Raw genomic sequence first — 21,019 nt, forward strand, 5'->3', positions numbered from 1 at the left:
CTACACAAGGCAGTCCCATTGCATGCTGGGTATTGTAGTCTTACATTAAACTTGGCAAATTGTTAAAAAAAACGACATTACCCAACATGCATTGGGAGACGCAGGCTTGGCACATTAAGGCAAGAAAAAACTTTGGCTGGTTTCCAAAGTACAAACCAGCCAAAGGCCCAAAAAGTAGCCCATATCCATACTTTGGCTAGTTTGTACTTTCAAAACCCACCTGGGCTTTAAATTAGTAGCCCAATTTGGCAACCCAGCATGGGTAATATATTTCTCCAGTGCAGTTTAGGTAGCAACCTATCAGCAATTAGTTTGTTCATACAACAAAGGGGTTGTTCACCTTTCAGATGGGGTCAGTGACCCCCATGTGAAAGCTGGAAAGAGTCAGAAGAAGCATGCAAACAATTCAAAAACTGTTAAAAAAAGAAAAAATTAAGGCCAATTGCAAGGTTGCCTAGAATTAGCCTTTCTGTAACCCACCCTGTTAAACATGTCTACCACCAGAGAACACATTGGCAAACACACCAATAAAACAGATTTTTGGTACCAAGCAAATCTTTTATTTCTAACTAACAGATAAGAGTGAAGAATTCAAAGTCCTTTAAGCCAGGATGACCATGTTTTGGGTCTTCTGGTACTTGATGAGGAAATACGGGTAAAATTGGTCGCTGTCAAATATAACGAAAACGTCCGGATTATTGAGCTGGGAAACGCAGGAGTCATAGAGCGGGCTGGATGGGTCATTGGGGTATATCGGGGGAGGGCGACGGAGTGCTTGTGTTCCCCTGGCTGGACGACCCACCAAGACCTTGGCCAGAAACATATAATGATAGCCCTCGGAGCCCTCGGAGGTTGGCTTGGCATAACGGTGGGAATAACTAGCGTCCTTAGCAAAGTAGCACCCTTGACCATAGATTGTGCCATTCTTGCCACTCACTCTGGGATCAAAGTTATGACGGCAGATGGCCTCTACCAGTATATGCTCCGTGCCATGGAAAAGATGGCGCTCTAGTTGTTTCTGCTCACCTTCATTTAGTTGCTGAATCATGTGGTCTCTTTTCCTATAAGACATATAGAAAAAAGAATTTTGTTATTTGCCTGTATATGTATAAGAAAATCTCCCTTCTCTGTAAGCACATTTCTCCAGAAATTCCTTTTCCTAACTCTTGGGCTTTCCCTGCTGCCTAAAAGCAAACCCCTATATCTGTGGGATAGTTCCAAACAGTTCTCACCGTTTGTACTTGTCCCACTGGAAGTAGTTCTGGATTCTGGTCATCTCCAGGATTATATACTGGGACTCGGACATTGTGCTGTGGAAATAGGTATAAACATGAGCAAATTCCCGGTCCCCGTATGTCAGCAGAATGCTCTCATGGGTCACTTTGGGGTTGGTGATGATCCAGGAGCCAGGAAATTGAGCTGCCACATCAGGATGGGGGTTGCTATGGGTGGAATGGGAAGTGGGCTCATGACCAGAGAAGGTCCTAGGTGGAAGAAAAACAAGAGATCATTAACTAAAGGGCAGTTCAATTCCCACTGTTCTGATTATTTGTGCGCTCTACATGACTTGTGATGACAGTCAACTCACTGGAGTTCAGCCTGCATGGTCACAGTGGACCTGAAGATGGGCCTTCTTGCCATCCTCCTCATCGTTCCTGTCTGTAGGTTCAGCTGGTACATCCTGGTAAGATGGAGATCGTACTTGAAAAGGGGATTGCTGTAAGTCACCGTGTCTTGTTTATTTCGAAGACCTTCAGCAATGGCGCTCATAAAGTCCTGTGAGGATCACATTATTGTCAGAAAATTATGCCTTCCCCGAGCTCACAACTACAACGGGTCACATTCTGAGCATCAAATTGCTTCCATAGAACATTTGCTCTGCCCCCCCCTTTTTATTGGTTATGGCTGTTTCTCCTGAACTGTGCTTAGTAGAGGCCAATAACTGTGGTGGCATGGGTTTATGGCATCTCTCTGTACAAACTAAGAAATATCTATAACATATATACAGTATATGTTAGGCACATATTCCTGATAACTTTATGGTCATGTCCACAGATGCAAAGTGTCTGCAGCTACAGAATATTTAAAGGGGAACTCTGGATTCCAAACAAAAATTTGATAAAGAGGCCCACATAACACAGAAACCCCTACTATATCCATCACAGTTACCTGTTTCTTCAAAAAGTATGAATAAATGCTAATTTCTATGCTGAAATCCAACAGTTCTTCTCTTTCTGCATCATTTGAAATCCTGGCAGGGAAGGAGGGACTAAACACTGATGTTACAAATTGTAACAACTTCTCCACAGCTTACAGACAGCATGCAGGAACTACATAACCCACAATGCATTGCACTGTGATGTTCCTTTGTTTATTGAAATCACATGTGCAGGGAATTGTGGGGTTTGGAGGATGCAGGCTGAGGACAGATGGCTGTTGATACAAAGTAACAGTAGTCAGCCAGCTCAGCAAAGTAGTCAGACAGATCAGCAGGAGAGCAGGGGGCTAGGCTTAGGGAACTGTCAGAAACCATTAAAAACCATGAAAAGTCTACGTATTTTTTAAATGATGTATATTGCAAAGTTCCTTGAAATTATGTTTACTTTTCAAAAAGCTTAAGTTATATTTTTGTGGAGTTTCCCTTTAATAAAGTAGGCCAAACCTCAAATAAGCATAAAGAAGTTAATTTGTTATTATCTGTGTCTTAAGGACAGTGCTTCTACACTTGGCACCGGAGGAGAAATTATATATCAGAATCCTATAACCTTATCATATTCGATCCATTTGTCATCGGACTCTTCGTAGAAGTACTTGTAGGAGGTGTGAAAGTGAACGGAAGGGTCAGTGGAGGTGGAGAGGCGTCGTACTCTGTCGATTTCTGGACTGTTGTAAATGTCCATGGTGCTGAAGTCTATTAAGACCTGAATACCCCTGGGGGAGGCAAGAGAAGTGAGAAAGGGTAAGGGGCTGCTTGGAATTAGCAATGAGAAGCATAGTAGTGGGCATCAGCGATGGAGAAACCGTAGTTACAGAACAGGAACTGCAAGAAGACCCAAAAATGGTGGATTTGGAAATAGGTGGGACATACCAGGATTTAAGCGGGGTTTAAGCAGATCAGAGAAATGGCTGGGTTTGACCAGAGTGGATTGGAGTGTGACCTAAATGTCCCAACTTGTATATCAAAATGTAGGGAGAGGTAGGAGAGATATCTGAACTTACCTCTCAGTGTGACCCTATCTCATGTAGGTTATACGTGGCTGTGGTTAAGGACTAGATAAAGAAGAAGCACAGTGATTGGCAGAGAAAGTGAGTCTATGCAGTTTCATTGCTGAAGAACCTATGGCCGCTGGCTGTCTAAAGGAGGATAGTTTTCAACTGGTTAAAGCCCAGGAATGACCATAGTCCAGCAGGGGACACTGCAAACACTTGTTCAAGAGAGGGAAATGAAGATGATGGAGTTACAGATGTGCAAATACATGAGAGGTCAGTGGTGAGGATACTGAGAAGTCTTTCAGTGACAATCGTCTTACTTACTTGTACATTCCTATCACCTGCACAACATGGGGGTCACTAAACAGTCTCTCTAGGGCTTGATGTGCCCCTTCTTCAACATTAGTCCACTGAGTCGTGTGTCGGTCTCTCACTTGCCATGCATATGGAAGCACATTGTGGTGTTTGGGGCAGTGGGATCCCTGAAGGCATTGTCCAACAAGGAAGCTGGAGCAGATATCTACATTGTCCTCCTGGTAGATGTGATATCCGAAATCTGGATACCCTGAATAGAAGGTTATTGGTTCTCCTGGTAGAATCTCTGGAAATCTCCTACCCCATGGAACAGTTGAGGCGTCTCCACAACTGCCAGATTCTAGTTCACCCAGGGCAGTTTCATATTTTGTGGGTTCCAGGCCAGTAACCTCAGATGGCAAGGGGGCACTTTGACGCCTATGACGCATTTTAAGAGGACGATCCTAAAATGACAAAGGATATAATGTCAAGTGGTTCACCCACTGATCCCTCAGCACTGGACTAGTCTTCTAATGCTAAAAAGCTTCCCTGCACAGGTCCACCAGGTCCATACCTTGAAAATACCCAACTGATTGGACAGACCAGGGTTCTCATGTTGTTTTTAATGCCACCGATAAAAGTAAGAATTTAGAGAGGAAGACGGCATAGCTTACCCATCAATGTCCAATCCAGTGGCTCATACAAATGCACTATGACCTGTTAATGCCCAACCCACAATCATGGGACCTGCTTGGAGCAACCTGCAATGAAGATTAACCAATCAGATGTCTGGTTCCAGGAGACCAGTATATGCTACTTAATGATTTTTTTCTGTGGGTTACTAGGCCTGGGTACTGGAATAGATGGTCTAGTAACCCATAGCAACCGATAATGTTTGACATGTTGATGAATTTCAGAGGCCAGTGTAGGTTGAGATTTGGGTGTAAATAACCTACAGTGGGTGACTGGGCTGTTATCACAGAGTACTGGTTAAGGGAATATTAAATTGTGGTGACTCAAGTAAACCCTGTACTTAAAGGGGTTGTTCACCTTTAAATTATATTTTGATATGATGTAGATTTTAATGTTTTGAGACAATTTGCAGTTGGTCTTAATTTTTTGCAGTTTTTCAGTCCTTGAGGCTTCTGTCCAGCGGCTCTCTAGTTTAGTATTTCATCAGCTATCTGGTTGCTAGGGCTGATTTACTCTAGCAATCAGGCAGTGTTTTGAATGAGAGACTGGGATATAAATTGATGAGGGACTGAATTGGAAGCTGCTTAATAATAACACTTAGAAAGTAGCCTCACAGAGCAATAGTTGGCTGCTGGGGTCAGTGACCCCCTGTTTGAAATTCGGACAAATAACTAAAAACTATAAAGAATAAAAAAAATTGAAAACATACTAGGGATGTACCGAATCCCCTTTTTTCAGCAAGATTTTGCATTTGCATATGTAAATTAGGGGACGGGGAGGGAAATTGTCTTTTTGTCACAAAACAGGGAAGTAAAAAATGTTTTCGTCTTCTCACCCCTAATTTGCATATGCAAATTAGGACTTGGTTCGGTATTCGCCCGAATCTTACGCAAAGGATTCAGGGGTTCGGCCGAATCCAAAATAGTGCATTCGGTGCATCCCTAAAACATACTAAAAACAGATATTCGGTTAGGCTACAAATGTATTGTTATTGCTACTTTTTATTACTTTTTTTTTCAGACCTCTCCTATTCATATTCCAGTCTCTTATTCATATCATTGCATGGTTGCTAGGGGAATTTGGACCCCAGCAACCAGAAAACTGCTGATTGCTGAATAAAAAGCTAAATAACTCAAAAACCACAAATAATAAAAAATGAAAACCAATTGCAAATTGTCTCAGAATATCCCTCTCTACAGTTTTAAATGTGAACAGCCCCTTTAACCCCTAAATCACTGTGTGAGATCTTCACTTCATATTTACTTGTAGGGACTAATCACCCTGTGAGAAATGGGGCTCAGGTTTAGACCTGTTTTGGACACTTCAACATCAACATCATGCAATTTCCTTATTATTATTTTTTTTTTCATAACAGTTAAATAAACAAACATGAAGGTATCTGGGAGGTAAAAGGAAAACAATGAAATGCATAATCCATATACATTACTGATTTAGCAGTTGTTTGAGAAAATCGAATCATACGCTTTCAGATTGGTGATCACAAGAAATGCAGTACTGTGCGAGAGAGTATTTCACAATTTCCTTTTTGTATTTTGTTGCTGTTACACTGTATACACAAGAGGGAATTCCCATGGTGTGACTGCAAGGTTGCCCAGAGGCTGGAGACGTGACTAATATACACTGCTGCGTGGCACTGGGGTTGGTCCCCTTGTTTGCTGATTTGTGACATGTTTTCCATGCCCAGGGCTGCCAGGGCCACAGATCCAATGTAGAATGTGCCCACAGGAGAGAACCATCTTGTCGGCCCATTAAATGCATATAGGGGAGTCCACCCAAATACTTTCCTAGGCATAATGAAAAGAAATGTACTTTCCAATATACTCAGTGCTGTACATTACTCCGTGTGTTGCACCCTGACCTTGCTAGCACCAGGCAAAGAGCTGGTCATGTTAGTTACCCTTTGTATTGGCACAGGGGCCTATAAACATGATCACTAAAGCTAGACCCCACCGTGTGCCCAGAATATCTTGTCCCTGTATATTGTGGCCTGTTGCTTACTCAGCAGCAGAACTGAAACAAACAGGATAAAAGGGAAAGTAAAACTTTAGCAATATAAAGTGTAACCTAATGGGCAGGGCTGACGTACTTATTGAAAGTAAAGCAGCTCTTTGCAGCCTTAGCCTCACCACTTCCCGTATCTTCTGTTTCCGGATATCTGCCCGTTCCCCTTGACTGCACTGCCCATCCCATGTAGGACTGGCATCACAGGGCACCGCAATAGCTGGAAGCCAAATCCGGGACTGATTGTAGAGTCATAGTCACGAGTTGTTAGTATGTGGTACAACAGCCCTGTGCATTATTACAGACCTTTACTTGCCCTTTAACAGCAATGTACAGACATAGACAGACAAGGGCAAATACAGGGAGAAAGAAGAGAAGCCCCAGAGGGAGTCACTTACAGTCCTTGCCCGGCTGCAGCCATCATCATCCTCTGTGTGACTCCCATAAACTCTTTCACTTTCTTCTCTGAGTCACATGAGCAATGATACATCCGCATTCCCCAGCTCGGCCCCAGTCACAGGGAGGGGAACCTGCTGTTTGTGCCTTTCTGTTCTCTGGTTCTGACTCTTGAAACAATGTAGCAGATATCCACAGTAAATAGCAGTGCAGTCTGCACCCAATTGATTGCCTATTAGCCAATCAGACACATTTTATATTAATATTTATAATTAAAGCAGGCTAGTTGTTTTCGGGGGGCAGGAGATAAGATTTGTTGCATGGTGAAACTTTTTTTGCCTAATAAAAATTTGGGTGAGTGTAAACCCTGACCTTAACCCCGTCCCCCAGCCCTGCAATATCTATTATGCTTTCCAGACCATCCCCAGGTCGTATGACACAACTATAAGATAAGGGACATATGATAAATACATGCGGCAGGGCTGGGTGCAAATCTGAGGCTGCCTCCAGTGTGTATGTTAACGAGCCAGTCTTGTCAGTCTCCTGGAATGGGGAAGGGCGTCAGTTAGGCTTTGCTGTAAGACAATTTGATACGTTTGCCACAGGCTAATACCCAGCTGACATATATATACATGCAGCTGACTGCACTGGATTTTGCTCAGCCATGCATACGCCAGGTAGCCAACCAGCACAGGGAATTCATGGGTGTCTTGTTTTATAGGGTTGTTTCACCTATAAGTTAACTTTTAGTGAGTGTTATAGAATGGCTAATTCTAAGCAACTTCACAGTTGGTAGTTTTTGAATGATTTGTCTTCTGACTCTTTCCAGGTTTCAAATGGGGGTCACTGACCCCATCTAAACACAAATGCTCTGTAAGACTACATGATTGTGATGTTATTTGTACAAGTAATTGGAGGTAAGTGCCAGTGCCGGGCGTTGTGTGAGCATTGTGTGAGAATTGTGTGAGAATTGTGTATACAGAGGGTACAAACGTTAGGGTCTGTGGTTTCTCTCAGCTCAGTAAGAGGAAGTCCCACCCACTGGCCACAGGAATTTTTACTCAGGTATGTGGCAGGGGCGGAGCTAGAGAGATGAGGCTGAGGGATGTTACTGGTACATGAAAGAGAGGCTTGTGAGGGACAGAGGCAGTTGTTAGAGAGGGACACCATCATAGGGGGTACAGGAGGTACTGCAGTCAGACAGGGGGCCCCAAGAGATGTAAAAGTGTGACTTATGGGTCACAAAAGAGACAGGGCTTGTGGGAGAGAGGACGGGGTTTTGGCATATTTGGGGCCCCCTTGAGGGGGAGGGCTCTGCTAACTTTTAGTTCTGAACAGAGAGGGACAGACACGTGTCAGAGAGAGGGAAAGAGATGCCTGTGAGACAGACATTTGTGTCAGAGAGAGAGAGAGAGGCTGCTGTGAGGAAGAGACATTTGTGTGTGAGAGAGAGGCCACTGTGAGAGACGTGTGTGTGTAAATGGGAGGCCACTGTGAGAGACAGACTTGTGACTAGGGTTGCCACCTTTTCTGGAAAAAAATACCGGCCTTCCTATATATTTATCTTTTTTCCCTATTAATAACATTGGGATCACTGACCTTCCTATATATTTATCTTTTTTCCCTATTAATAACATTGGGATCATATCACTGACCTTCCTATATATTTATCTTTATTCCCTATTAATAACATTGGGATCACTGGCCTTCCTATATATTTATCTTTATTCCCTATTAATAACATTGGGATCACTGACCTTCCTATATATTTATCTTTATTCCCTATTAATAACATTGGGATCACTGACCTTCCTATATATTTATCTTTATTCCCTATTAATAACATTGGGATCACTGGCCTTCCTATATATTTATCTTTATTCCCTATTAATAACATTGGGATCACTGACCTTCCTATATATTTATCTTTTTTCCCTATTAATAACATTGGGATCACTGACCTTCCTATATATTTATCTTTATTCCCTATTAATAACATTAGGATCAACTATCATTTTTACCGGCCAGACCGGTAAAATACCGGCCAGGTGGCAACCCTACTTGTGAGAGACAGCGAGGACACTGTGAGAGACAGACTTGTGTGAGAGACAGCGAGGACACTGTGAGAGACAGACTTGTGTGAGAGACAGCGAGGACACTGTGAGAGACAGCGAGGACACTGTGAGAGACAGCGAGGACACTGTGAGAGACAGACTTGCGTGAGAGGGAGGCCACTATTACAGACAGATGTGTGTGTGAGAGAGGGAGGAGGCTTCTGGGAAGGAAGTATCTATATGGGAGAGACAGCTGTATAATGAATAGGAGAGACAGCTGTATAATGAGAGTGGGACAGGAGAGCCCTTCCCCAGTCACTGTAGTGATTCCTCCAATGCAGAGTATTTGCTTCCCTGTTCCCTCATGTTGGGATTCCCCACATTATACCTGTCACTATACCTGTCACTATACCTGTCACTATACCTGTATGTATCATTTACTCCAGGACAAGGGACTGTCTCATTCAATGGGGGAGAGAAAGACCTCCCATAGATGTAATTGTATTTAGATACATAGTGAATCATAAGCATTTAATGGCTCAGGGACTGGGCCGGGGGTTGAGGAGTTAAAGGGAGAGTTAAAGGGAGTGTCAGTAAATGAAGGTGTTGTGCTGAAGCAGCAGGAGGAGTGAATGGGAGAGGCACATGACGTCATACAGAAACTGAAAGAAGAAGAAACACTAAGAATTCAGCTGCTACTTTCCCACTCACTTGCCCCTCATTCTTGCACTAAAACTGCCCCGGGGCAACCTTCCTACAGGAGCCACTTGTACTGGGGTTATAGGGGGTGGAATGGGAGGAGGTGGGAAGGAAAGGGAAATATTGTGTTATTGTTCTTTTACTTCCGAGGTACTTTCCGTGTCCATGAGATCAGATCATTTCTCAGAGTCCTGCACAAGTGAACACATTCCCTCAGGAGGAGCTGCCAGACAGTAAGTCACATGGGCACTAAAGGGTGAACTGTCCCTGGGTATATGTCTCTTTAACCAGCAGTCTCACTGTCCCTGTGTATATGTCTCTTTAACCAGCAGTCTCACTGTCCCTGTGTATATGTCTCTTTAACCAGCAGTCTGACTGTCCCTGTGTATATGTCTCTTTAACCAGCAGTCTGACTGTCTCTGTGTATATGTCTCTTTAACCAGCAGTCTGAATGTCTCTGTGTATATGTCTCTTTAACCAGCAGTCTGACTGTCCCTGTGTATATGTCTCTTTAACCAGCAGTCTCACTGTCCCTGTGTATATGTCTCTTTAACCAGCAGTCTGACTGTCCCTGTGTATATGTCTCTTTAACCAGCAGTCTGACTGTCTCTGTGTATATGTCTCCTTAACCAGCAGTCTGACTGTCCCAGTGTATATGTCTCTTTAACCAGCAGTCTGACTGTCCCTGTGTATATGTCTCTTTAACCAGCAGTCTGACTGTCTCTGTGTATATGTCTCTTTAACCAGCAGTCTCACTGTCCCTGTGTATATGTCTCTTTAACCAGCAGTCTGACTGTCTCTGTGTATATGTCTCTTTAACCAGCAGTCTGACTGTCTCTGTGTATATGTCTCTTTAACCAGCAGTGGGTAGAGCAACAGATTCCTGCCTATGTGAGTGTCCCTGTCTGACTGATATACTTGGGTGCCTCACAGTTCTGGTGGTATAGGGGCTACTATGGGCTTGTCTGTCTCTTCTCCCTCTGTATCATACTGTCACTGAAGTCCTGTGGGTCTCGCTAAGCTGTCTTTTTGTATATCTTAGCCGCACTAAATCTATACATAGAACCAATCAAGAACCTGCTGTATAAATCTTCATTAAAGTGGCTGCAATTAGTGTTAGCACGGCCGCCATCAGAAATTGCAGGTCCCCATACGGAAAAATTTCCTGGGCCCCCTGGGCTGCGCCCACCACAAGCCCCACCTACAGGTCCGCCCTCTCCACCCCACAGGTCCACCCCCCACCACACACTAAAAAAAAACATTGGTGGCTATGGTTCCCACATGTTAATAAAAAAAATATTGGTGGTCAGGGCCCCCCCATTGAAAAAAACATTTGTGGTCAGGGCCCCCCATTAAAAAATATTGGTGGCTAGGACCCCACATGGAGAAAAAAATTGGTGGCCAGGGCCCTCCCCCCCCCCCCACGTTATAAGACAATTGGTGGCCAGGGCCCCCCTTAAACATCCATACAAAAAAACTTGCCCCCCCCCCAGAAGTTTAAAAAAAATTTGGTGCCCAGGGCCCCACCACACAACAGGGACCAAATGGGTTACCTTTAAGGGGGGCCTGCCATGTTACACTTACTTCATTAGTGGGGCCCACCTGCTGTCAGTGAGCTGCCAACTACAGAAGGGAGGAGGGGCGCACAGATGGCTGCATCTTCTTCCAGTGACAGCATTTTCTTCCCTTATTGGTCACAGAATTTCAAGTCCTGGTAAACTCAATGACCAATAACGGGAAGATGTGCTCCCGCCCTGCCTTCCCGAAGTCGGCAGCTCTCAGAAAGCAGGGGGACCCGGCTAATCAAGAAGGTGCGGCGTGGCCGGGCCCCCTTACCCTTGGGCCCCCTACAACTCTCCCCCTTGTCCCCCCCTGATGGCTGCCCTGAGTGTCAGCAGTTATAAAAGTTCCTGCATTTAGACGGCAGCTATGGCTGCAGATCTCCAGGGTGATCTCTAATATCCTTATAATTTACAATAGGGGGTACATTATCCCTTATAATACATGAGTGATACTCAGAGTTCCCTGTATAACTCAGCCTGCAGCCTTGTGCCTTTATATGGTCACAGAACAACCCCTCAGTGACTTCTAATATCCTTATCATTTACAGTAGGGGGTACATTATCCCTTATAATACATGAGTGATACTCAGAGTTCCCTGTATAACTCAGCCTGCAGCCTTGTGCCTTTATATGGTCACAGAACAACCCCTCAGTGACTTCTAATATCCTTATCATTTACAGTAGGGGGTACATTATCCCTTATAATACATGAGTGATACTCAGAGTTCCCTGTATAACTCAGCCTGCAGCCTTGTGTCTTTATATGGTCACAGAATTACCCCTCAGTGACTTCTAATATCCTTATCATTTACAGTAGGGGGTACATTATCCCTTATAATACATGAGTGATACTCAGAGTTCCCTGTATAACTCAGCCTGCAGCCTTGTGCCTTTATATGGTCACAGAACAACCCCTCAGTGACTTCTAATATCCTTATCATTTACAGTAGGGGGTACATTATCCCTTATAATACATGAGTGATACTCAGAGTTCCCTGTATAACTCAGCCGGCAGCCTTGTGCCTACAGATGTTTCCGATCTCTTCGCCCGGAATCTGCTTTTCCCCGTATCCATTGCCCGGCAGTAGGAAAGTCACTGGCACGGAGCCTACGAAGGAGGAAGTTGATCTTCAGAGACTGGAATGGGGAGTAGAAGACACTGACCATGTGCCTGATCCACATCATGGGACCATGACTGACAGTGAAATGTCTGTTGACCAGCCAGACCATACATATTTTATCCATATGGAAGACGACATTGAGATTTGTTCACGCTTCCTGCTTGGGAAGTGCATGCAGGGAACTCTGTGCCCTCGGCATCATGCCATGCTCCCTTACACCTGGCAGCTGAAGTTAGCGAGCACAGGCATGTGGTACACCGTTGGGGGCTGGGCACAAGAGGCCCTGGAAAGGCTGTTTTGCAACCCAGCTCAAGCGCAAGTTAAATGTGTGCACCAGTAAGTATGAAAATACAGTTGGAATACATATTTATGCCACCTAGCCTGCACTAGGTCCATAACAGCCTATGATTAAGTGCCCACTGGCACGAAACGCATAAGGCTATAGATTAATTTACTCTGTGGTCTAAAATAAAATTCTCCACCTCGAGCTGTAGGTCTGGGGCATGAGCACCTGGACCTCATGTACTACTGGTGAGATTATAAACTTATTGGCTTTACACTGGGATTTTTTTCTTTAAATCCATGGTAACCTGCCCTGCAAGAAGAATCTAAAGAAGAGCGGCAGGCAGGGGCTTCTTTTTAAGAAGATGGATATAAAGTTAGAAATTTGGGTTACCTGTGGGTGCCTAACAAACTGGACCACCACAGTAATTTTTACTTGCCTAGTCTATTTCCCTGATGGGGGGTGCTATATCAATACTTTGAAAGGGCTCTCGTTGCAAGAGGTTCCCAAAGTGTTCATTGTTTCTCTCCTCCTTACTACCTCTCTGACTATTTTTGTTATTTCTCTTTTCAGAAAGAAAGAATACACTCTAGACTTCACCACCATGGAGGTCCATCATAGCCCTGTATTTAACCGCGTCAGACGTCTGTCAACTTCCACCAACCCCTCAATCCCTTTCCACACCAGCTACATGTATTATTACGAAGAGAAGGACAACAATTGGGTTAAATATGATCCGGTAAGTCTCAAATACAGAATTGGAGTTAACAATTTTGTGTATTCTCTGTGACCTCTAGTCATGTCGCACCTTTCTAGTCATCGGAGATTCTCAATCTTAACCAAGCCAACAGCAGAGTTCATGGGTATAGTGGCAGAATGGGTGCCTATAGTAGAGACATTAGATGAAGAAACTTGGTGGGCAAATATAGCTCAGTTTTACTCATTTGTTCCCCTTATAATTCACCTTATAGAATTTTGTAGAGAGCATTGAGGAAGGCCTGAGAGAAGGCTTCCTAGAAGTTCTGTGCAGCAGTTTCCAATTCAGATATGTCCTCCACCTTACCAAGTCTTATCAGGAAAACCTCCAGACGAACACTAAGAGGCGCATGAGAGCCCGTCCCATCTTTAAATCTCCCCTCGAGATGATGTCCGATTTGTGGTAAGAGGGAACAGGGATGGGGGGTTGGTATATTTTTAGGTGCTTCTTATGGCATTTCTTCACAAGGGCCAACATGTTGAGATTTCCCAGATGCATATGGTGCAAGTGCAGAAGGCTTTGGCTGTCAGGCTTTTGTCACTCCATGCAAATATCTGAGCTGAGGTAGGATAAACACTTACACCTGCCTTCTTGTAGGACCCTCCGCATTACTGGGAGCTGTGTGGGCTCCAATTCTAATCCTCCGCCGTACCCTAACATTTGGCTCATGAACAACACCTCGCCTTTGTCTGCCTTCGATTTGGTCCTCTTGCGATGTGAGGACAGAGAGTTCATCTGTGTGTATCGCTGCTTTCACAAGACGATGAAAGAGACAGAGTACGTCATTCTCGAGATCTCCAGGATCCAGAACTACTTCCAGTGGGAAAAATACACACGGTAACTAGAATACTAGATGTGGGGGGCATGTTGATTTAACAGTCTGTCCGTGTATTTGGCACCATCTGTGATAGAACAGTTAAGTCTTTGCTTTCAGATTTTAATGAGGAAAAGTTCTAGCCTAGGATAGGACCTTCAGTGCTTCTCTACCATATTTAGCAATCAGGGTGTGAGAGATAATAAGGTTTAAACAAGTGCAATATTTGAATGTGAAATCTAAACCTCTGATTAATTTATTTGTAGAAAGAGGGATCACATCGCTCAGAGCTGTCTTGTGTCAGAGAGAAACCGACTGGAGCGGCATCTTTTCCATGGCACAGACCATTCCGTGGTGGAAGCTATTTGCAAGCAGAACTTCGATTCACGGGTCTGTGGCAAACATGCCACCAGCTACGGCCAGGGGAGCTACTTCTCCACAAATGCCAGTTATTCCCATAAGTACTCTGATCCCAACAGCAGCGGGCAGCATTTTATGTTTCTAGCCAAAGTCTTAGTGGGGCGGCCAGCACTCGGGAAAAAGTCTCTACGCCGTCCTCCACCATTGTTTCCTAAGGACCCTGCCAGCCCTCTCTATGACTCTTGCGTGTCAAGGAATAACAACCCAGACATCTTTGTTCTGTTTGACAATGACCAATCCTATCCTTATTTCCTTATCAAGTATCAGAAGATCCCAGAAGTGGTCAATGTGGACTAAATTCTTTTGTTCCTTGTGCACCAGTTCATCATCTAATACAAGGGCCTTTTCTTTTGTTACATACTGCACATTCCATAAATGTAAACAATGGTCAATGGAATAAAATGTCAAATGGTAAATGTCAACAAAAGTTGAGAAGGCAGCTAATTACCCTTGTAAGGAGGCGACCTGATGACCTGCCTGATAACTGACCATGTTGGTTTTTTGAAGACGACTCCCTACAGCTCTGAGTAGTTCTGTGTTCTTGGTCAGATCAGCCCCATTTGGGTGGCCAAATTAGGCAAATATCTGACTGTATGTTGACCTTGCCTGAGTGGATCTATTAATGTATGGCCAGCTCAAGATGTAGGGACTAGATTCCTCACTCTACGAGTAATACCTTTAATACTCTATGCAGTGGAGTATCTTCAGTAACGGTGGGTCATGCTGGTGGGATGGATCCTGGAACGACTTTTCTCTCGGGTCTAGCAACATCATGAGCATGTCCAATTCCAACCTCCAAAACTGGTCTCTGGCAATGAAGGTGCTGGACCCAGAAGATAGTCGTTGGGGTCTTTAAATGGTAATTGAACAGCAAGTCTGCTTCAGCAAAAGACAACGTATCTGAAAAAGATTGCACTAGCAATCATCATCCCCCAAATAGCAATGCAAGCCAAAAACGTGTGATTCTGTAGTATCCATTGCCGGACCTCAAAAGCTTGAAGGAGAACTAAACCCCCCGTACCCCTTAACTGCCTGGTATTGCCCCTCGCCCTGTGCATTAGTAAAAAAAAAACCCTTAAAGAAAATCTGACCGTAAAATGCAGAGCAGCGAAACTGCAGGGCACCATCTTCCACCGCTTCATATTGTTTCGGGACTCTATGCCGACACAAAACCTGCAGGAGTAAATGCAATTGGGCTAAGTCAGGAATCGGCTTCAACTGCACATGCTCAAATCGGCGTTGAGTCCTGAATGAAATTGGTGAGAGATGGTGCCCAGTAGCATTTTAGGGTAAGATTTATTAAGAGTTTTGTTTTATTTTTTTTGACTAATGTGCAGTGTGGGGACAATGACAGGCAGTTAAGGGGGGCTTTTTTGGTATGGGGGGTTTAGTGGCCATACTCTATAAGATCCTCTGGTTTGATGAGTTCACTAAATGATCAGATATTTCCCAATATGTCCTACAGCCAAACAATCGGATTACAATGACAGGCATACCAGCTGATGGGCTAGTTGATATGGTCCGTGATCAGGAGGGAAAATCAAACCTTGAGATCTGGCCGATATTTGGCCAGATACAGTGGCAGATATGCTGCCGAATCAGTCTAACGGACTCAAATCATCAGCTTACATCTGCCCGTGTATGGCCACCATTATATGCAGCCCTCTGTCATTACATAGTAACTCCTGACTATCATGCTCGTTAAAAGACATTGTAAAGTGCAATTGACTTCTTCAATTTCAAGATGCCCAAAGTTGGCCATACATATGGAGATCCCCTTATTTGGCGAGGTCACTAAATGAACGAATGTATCCCTAATATGCTCACCCATGTGTGCAAAATTGGGGTGATCCTATCGCTGGCCCTAGGGCCCAACGATTGGATCACAATGAGCCGAAAACAGGCGGCCGGATTGAGGATTGCATCAACAAACCAATGTGGTCTTCTATCCAAAGGGATTTTTAAGTCCAGCCTATCGATATCTGGCTGAATTTTGCCCAGATATCAATTGGGGAATCCCATCAGAGGGCCCCATACACAGGGCAAAATACTGCAGACTTAATCTGTTGACAGCTTATATCTGCCTGTGTATGGGGGCCTTAAAGCAGCTCACAAAGTAAAACCTGTAACCCTCCCATCCAGCCAGGGTGGTAGAGCGCAGCTGGTGGAGCAATGAGACAGATTCGTCTTGTGGACAGAAATAAAAAGTATAATTTATATGTACATCACGGGGCAAGGAGCAGACCATATGAAAGAACCACACGCGGCATTGCAGGCCAGGCAGCGGTATACGGGAAGCGATGTGTGTGAATATATACATGGTATACAACGTCAGCAGAAACAGAGGTCACTGGAAAGGGGTCTAATGGGGAAAGGGAAAATGAGACTCTGGGGTGTAGCTCTGCTCACCCCCTTTCTGGGAGGGGTAGAAATAGATTCATTGCACTTGTATATCACCAAGCAGGAGAAGGGACTGGTTCACAGCTCCCCTCCGTGAGATTGAAAGCTTCAGCCCTATACAGATAGTCCAACAGTCCCATTTGTCCCTGTGTCTTTCTCCATCGTTCACTGATGCACTCTCAGTACAAGGCTTAACCAATGATTGAGCAAATGGGAGTAAGTGCTTCAGTCATCAATACAGATCACCTCCCCTCCTCTGCTTTCCTTTCTGTCCAGCAAATCCATCTCTCGTTCCTTTTTCACGAGAACAGGAGGTCCATTGGAAACTAAAGGGGAAAAAAACATGATATATATTCATGACTGGTGAATTCTAAAAAGGTAAAACCTTGATCTTCTTTTAAAGGAACAGTTCAGTGTAAAAATGGAAACTGGGTAAATAGGCTGTGCATAATAAAGAAATGTTTCTAATATAAGGAGATTTTCTTACCTGGTAAATCTCTTTTGCTTAGGCCCGTACTAACAGTGCAGGACGACTGGGGTTACGTTCTGGAGGCAGGACAAATATTATCTGATTTTGTAGACTCTTTCTGTGTCTCCTTCTACCCTCAGTTTGTTGTAAAGTCTGTGAAGGGAAACACGTAGCACCTTCCTGCCGAACTCAGACGGACTTGAATGAAAAACATCAACCTTGTAGAACTTTGAGAATGTGTGTGGGGATGACCAAGTGGCTGCTTGACAGATTGATTCCAGGGAAACATCATCTTGAAATGCCCAGGAGGTACTGACCTATAGGCTTCAGTTTGTGAACGTCAGGGTACCAGGAAGGGCCTTGAGTTAGGAGATCTCATAGGAGAGGTACTTAGAGAGGGCAGTCTGTTATAGGATAGACATTATGTTTGCATACTAAGTCTTTGCTGGCCATGCTGGTGCTACCAGAATCATTGGGATTCCTTCTTGCCAAATCCTCTGTAACATTGGAATAAGGGGAAGGTGTACGCCATCTGGAATGAGCAAGGTGTAAACAGAGCGTTTACAGCCTCTGCCATAGGGTCCCTGATCCTGGAGAAGAATCTTCTGAGTTGATTGTTGTGCCTGGACGCCATGACGTCCACACAAGCAGTGCCCCATCTGTCCGTCAGCATCTGAAAGATCATTTTCTTGAGTTTCCACTCACCTGGTTCCAGCGTATTGCGACTAAGGTAGTCCACCTGCCATTTCTGAAGGCCTGGAATGTGAATGGTTGTAAGATGTACCGAGTTCTCTTCAGCCCAGCAGACTATTTTGCATATCTTCGACATTGCTGCTGTACTTCTGGTGCCACCCTGCTTGTTGAGATAGGCGATAGCCGTGCTGTTGTCCGACTGGATCTGGACATGAGCTGAATGTAAGGATGGAAGTAGGGCCTTGAGTATGGCTCTTATTTCCAGGATATTGATGTGGAGTTTCTGCTCCTGTGGGCTCCATAGACCCTGGCAGCCCTGGTGCTGCCAGGTTGCTCCCCAACCCTTCAGACTCGCGTCTGTAGAAATGACCATGGGAATTGGTAGCTGCCATGGCTTGCCTTTGGAGAGGTTGGGTTGCCGAGTCCACCAGTGTCGGCTCTTGTGTACTGTACTGGAAAAGCGGTTGAGAGAGATCCTGGTGATCTCAGTTCCATTGGCATAGGAATTGTCTCTACAGTTGTCTCATATGGAATTTTGCAAATGGGACTGAATCTATTATAGATATCATGAGATATCAGCAGTTGAAGAATGGCATGTGCCGTTACAGTGTTTGACTGCACAGTAGGTATAAGGTTTTGATGATCTTCTCTGGCAAAAGAGTCGACTATCATGCCTAAAAAGGGTTAGACTTTCAGTGAGGAAGAGGAGAGCACTCGGGCGCAGATTAACTGTTGTGATTACAAGCAGTTAATCTGGTTCCGAGTGCTCTCCTCTTCCTCACTGAAAGTCTAACAGTTTTGGATGTTCGGTACATCTATTTAAGAGGATTGATGCATTCATCTATAAAGTGTTAATTGGCTGAGCGCGGATTCCCTCTCCTTCTACATGCCTAAAAAGGGGAGGATCTGGCCAGGGACCAGAATGCTCTTTTGTATCCAACTATGCTTGATTAGCTGGCGAATGCAGAGCTGATTGGCTTGGTTGCCTTTGTCTGATGTTTGTGCAAAAATCAGTATGTCGTCCACGTAGGGGAAGACACAAACTTCTAGGCAGTGAATCGTGGCTACGAGGGTCCTTAGGACCTTCGTGAAGACCCTTGGTGCTTAGGTCAGCCCAAAGGACATGGCTTGGAACTGGTAGTGGTGGTGACTGATGAAGAACCGAATATATTTGTGGAACTCCTGGTGGATTGGAATATGCAGAAATGCATCTTTTAGGTCTACTTTGGTCAAAAAGGCTGCAGCTAGCATGGATGCTGCTATTGTGCATACTGTTTCCATTTTTAAATGCTGATACCATATTAATTTGTTGCGGGGTGCAGATTTAGAATGGGGCAAAAGCCACCATCTTTCTTCGGTATCAAAAAAGTATTTGAGCAGAAACCATGGAACTGTTCTTTGAGTGGGATTTATTAGTAATTATCCCCTTGTGTTGTGGAGGACAGTTGCCATGGCTGCCACCTTGGTTAGATCCGAAGGTTTTGAAAGGGACAAATCTGCAGCTTGGAGGGAAATTGTTGAAGAATATTCTGTGGCCTAATGAAACAGTTCTGAGTACCCACAGATTTAGAATAGAGGTTTGCCAAACACTGGAAAAGTCTTTGAGCCTTCCTTGTATCAGCGGAGAGTCAGGAGTCCTGACTTTTGGGTGGTCCTCCTTTCTGGAGGACTTTTTTTAACTCTCTTCCTAGTGGGTCTAGAAGGTTTTCTTTGAATTGGATTCACTACTGGCTGTGCTGACAGATCCTCAATTAAATCAGCCAGCCCTTTAGACTGTGTCATTATACTAGACCTTTAGGCAAATAAGGCTTCTTAGGTAAGGTAACCATATTGAGAGTGCTAAAAATTACTACCTTAGCTCCGGAGCTAATTGCACCTTGTGAGCAGCAAGAAGTATGGACTTACTGCCTTCCTTCCAAGCGAGTGTGCAGCGCAGGTACAGGCTGTGATGTCGTTCCGTGCTAAAAAGGAGGTACGCCAGTAATTTGGTGCCAGACGAGAAAGAAACATGACAGTAATGGCAAATGTCGCGTCTTTCCCGATATTAAGGCTGGGCTGTACTGTAAGCTTTAGGATGAGAAAAATACGCCGGTCATCCTGAGCTGCCCGAACTGATTGAGGAGTCCTCCAATATCTTGCTGTGCCACTGGCCATGAAGAGTAGAGCACACGCATGGTGAGGGGCTCAAGCTGGCAGGAGGATTAACCCGGTGATTACCAGGGCAACGGAGCAACACAGCTAGTACATGGAAGGGGATCATGCTGCATTGTAGAGGGAAAGGGATCATCCACAGTATAGCTATCTGAACGGAGCATTGCGATAATAGAAGGGGATTACGTCTATCCGCAGTGTAGCGTAGGATTGGACTATGTAATTGAGCTCCATTATAGCTGAGGGATCATGCAGCCAGGAGGGGAGCTCATCTACAGTTAACAGCTCGCCAGAATGTGCCTCCGAGCAGGACAAACAACTGAGGGAAGAAGGAGACACAGGAAGAGGAAGGGCTCAGCAAATTTAAGGGGGGGGGGCACACGGGACATAACAATGAGTTTACATTTGATGCTTAGCATTCAGCTCAGATTCAAAAGCAAACAGTTATGATCCATGTGGCCCCCCCCCTCAAGTCACTGATTACTGCTTGGTAACCAATCAGTGGAAAGCAAGAGAGCTGAAAAGCAATAAGTAGTGTTCTGTTCTGTTATGTTAGACATCACAGCCTTTATACATTACATTTTTGGCTAACTAACTATATTAGATACATCTTTTATTTTGCACAGCCTGTTTATTTACCCAGTTTTTATTTTTACACTGAACTGTTCCTTTAACGTTGCTTCACTCTACAGACCAGGCAGCTGTGAATATTACACATGGGAAATCTAATAAGGTCCTGCGTGCTACTACTCCAAGAATGTAGCGTCCTATTAACATGACTGTCTGTGAAGCAAAGCTCTATCATTTCTCTGCTCTACATCTCAAGCCAGGAGTGACGCAGGTCTATCCACGACCAAAGTCTGAAAAGCTGTTTTGATATAAATTGGATCAGGGAGGTGATTGTTTTGGGGCAAGCATAAACAGATAAGTGTCTTGCATGAATGTGCACCCTAATTTGTTCCTTTATATAATACAAAAAGG

The 21,019-nt window shown here is 44.4% G+C and overlaps 3 protein-coding genes across 13 annotated transcripts in view; 1 reads left to right on the forward strand and 2 right to left on the reverse strand.

The window, feature by feature from the left end:
- Window positions 1-537: 537 nt before the first annotated feature.
- LOC108711768 (protein mono-ADP-ribosyltransferase TIPARP) lies at window positions 538-6,850 on the reverse strand. Of its 4 annotated transcripts, XM_041587369.1 has the most exons (7): window positions 6,618-6,850; window positions 4,179-4,265; window positions 3,535-3,968; window positions 2,766-2,931; window positions 1,589-1,776; window positions 1,233-1,484; window positions 538-1,061 (listed from the first exon to the last, which is right to left on the reverse strand). In XM_041587369.1, the coding sequence occupies exons 3-7, from the start codon at window positions 3,951-3,953 to the stop codon at window positions 602-604; spliced, it is 1,485 nt and encodes a 494-aa protein (XP_041443303.1). In that variant the 5' UTR covers window positions 3,954-3,968; window positions 4,179-4,265; window positions 6,618-6,850; the 3' UTR covers window positions 538-601. The 4 variants fall into 4 exon arrangements, with proteins under 4 accessions (XP_041443303.1, XP_018109288.1, XP_041443304.1 ...); XM_018253799.2 differs by lacking the exon at window positions 4,179-4,265; XM_041587370.1 differs by lacking the exons at window positions 4,179-4,265; window positions 6,618-6,850 and adding an exon at window positions 6,305-6,586.
- Window positions 6,851-7,513: 663 nt separating this feature from the next.
- On the forward strand, window positions 7,514-14,747 carry LOC108711770 (protein mono-ADP-ribosyltransferase TIPARP). Of its 5 annotated transcripts, none has more exons than XM_018253806.2 (7): window positions 7,514-7,532; window positions 9,519-9,601; window positions 11,960-12,387; window positions 12,908-13,073; window positions 13,306-13,493; window positions 13,689-13,928; window positions 14,172-14,747. In XM_018253806.2, the coding sequence occupies exons 3-7, from the start codon at window positions 11,960-11,962 to the stop codon at window positions 14,620-14,622; spliced, it is 1,473 nt and encodes a 490-aa protein (XP_018109295.1). In that variant the 5' UTR covers window positions 7,514-7,532; window positions 9,519-9,601; the 3' UTR covers window positions 14,623-14,747. The 5 variants fall into 5 exon arrangements, with proteins under 5 accessions (XP_018109295.1, XP_018109294.1, XP_041443307.1 ...); XM_018253805.2 differs by lacking the exon at window positions 7,514-7,532 and adding an exon at window positions 7,742-7,802; XM_041587373.1 differs by lacking the exon at window positions 7,514-7,532 and adding an exon at window positions 8,799-8,817.
- A 1,766-nt stretch (window positions 14,748-16,513) lies between these two features.
- The window catches only part of chd3.L (chromodomain helicase DNA binding protein 3 L homeolog), a 57,267-nt gene continuing 52,761 nt past the window's right edge, over window positions 16,514-21,019 (reverse strand). For all 4 annotated transcript variants that reach the window (XM_018253804.2, XM_018253803.2, XM_018253802.2 and 1 more), the window contains one exon: window positions 16,514-17,051. Coding sequence is in view for 3 of the 4 variants with exons in the window: in XM_018253803.2 (XP_018109292.1) it covers window positions 16,951-17,051 (101 nt within the window). In the remaining variant the exon portion in view is untranslated. The remainder of the gene's footprint in view (window positions 17,052-21,019) is intronic.

This window comes from Xenopus laevis, chromosome 3L, assembly GCF_017654675.1.
Source record: "Xenopus laevis strain J_2021 chromosome 3L, Xenopus_laevis_v10.1, whole genome shotgun sequence".
Taxonomy (NCBI): domain Eukaryota; kingdom Metazoa; phylum Chordata; class Amphibia; order Anura; family Pipidae; genus Xenopus; species Xenopus laevis.

Coding starts and splice junctions, on each gene's coding strand:
- LOC108711770 (XM_018253806.2), top strand. CDS start 11,960: ATGTTTCCGATCTCTTCGCCCGGAATCTGCTTTTCCCCGTATCCATTG. Junction 12,388..12,907: donor CAAGTTAAATGTGTGCACCA/GTAAGTATGAAA, acceptor TTCTCTTTTCAG/AAAGAAAGAATACACTCTAG. Junction 13,494..13,688: donor GAGATGATGTCCGATTTGTG/GTAAGAGGGAAC, acceptor GCCTTCTTGTAG/GACCCTCCGCATTACTGGGA.
- LOC108711768 (XM_018253799.2), bottom strand. CDS start 3,953: ATGCGTCATAGGCGTCAAAGTGCCCCCTTGCCATCTGAGGTTACTGGC. Junction 1,777..2,765: donor AATGGATCGAATATGATAAG/GTTATAGGATTC, acceptor TGATCCTCACAG/GACTTTATGAGCGCCATTGC. Junction 1,485..1,588: donor ACCATGCAGGCTGAACTCCA/GTGAGTTGACTG, acceptor TCTTCCACCTAG/GACCTTCTCTGGTCATGAGC.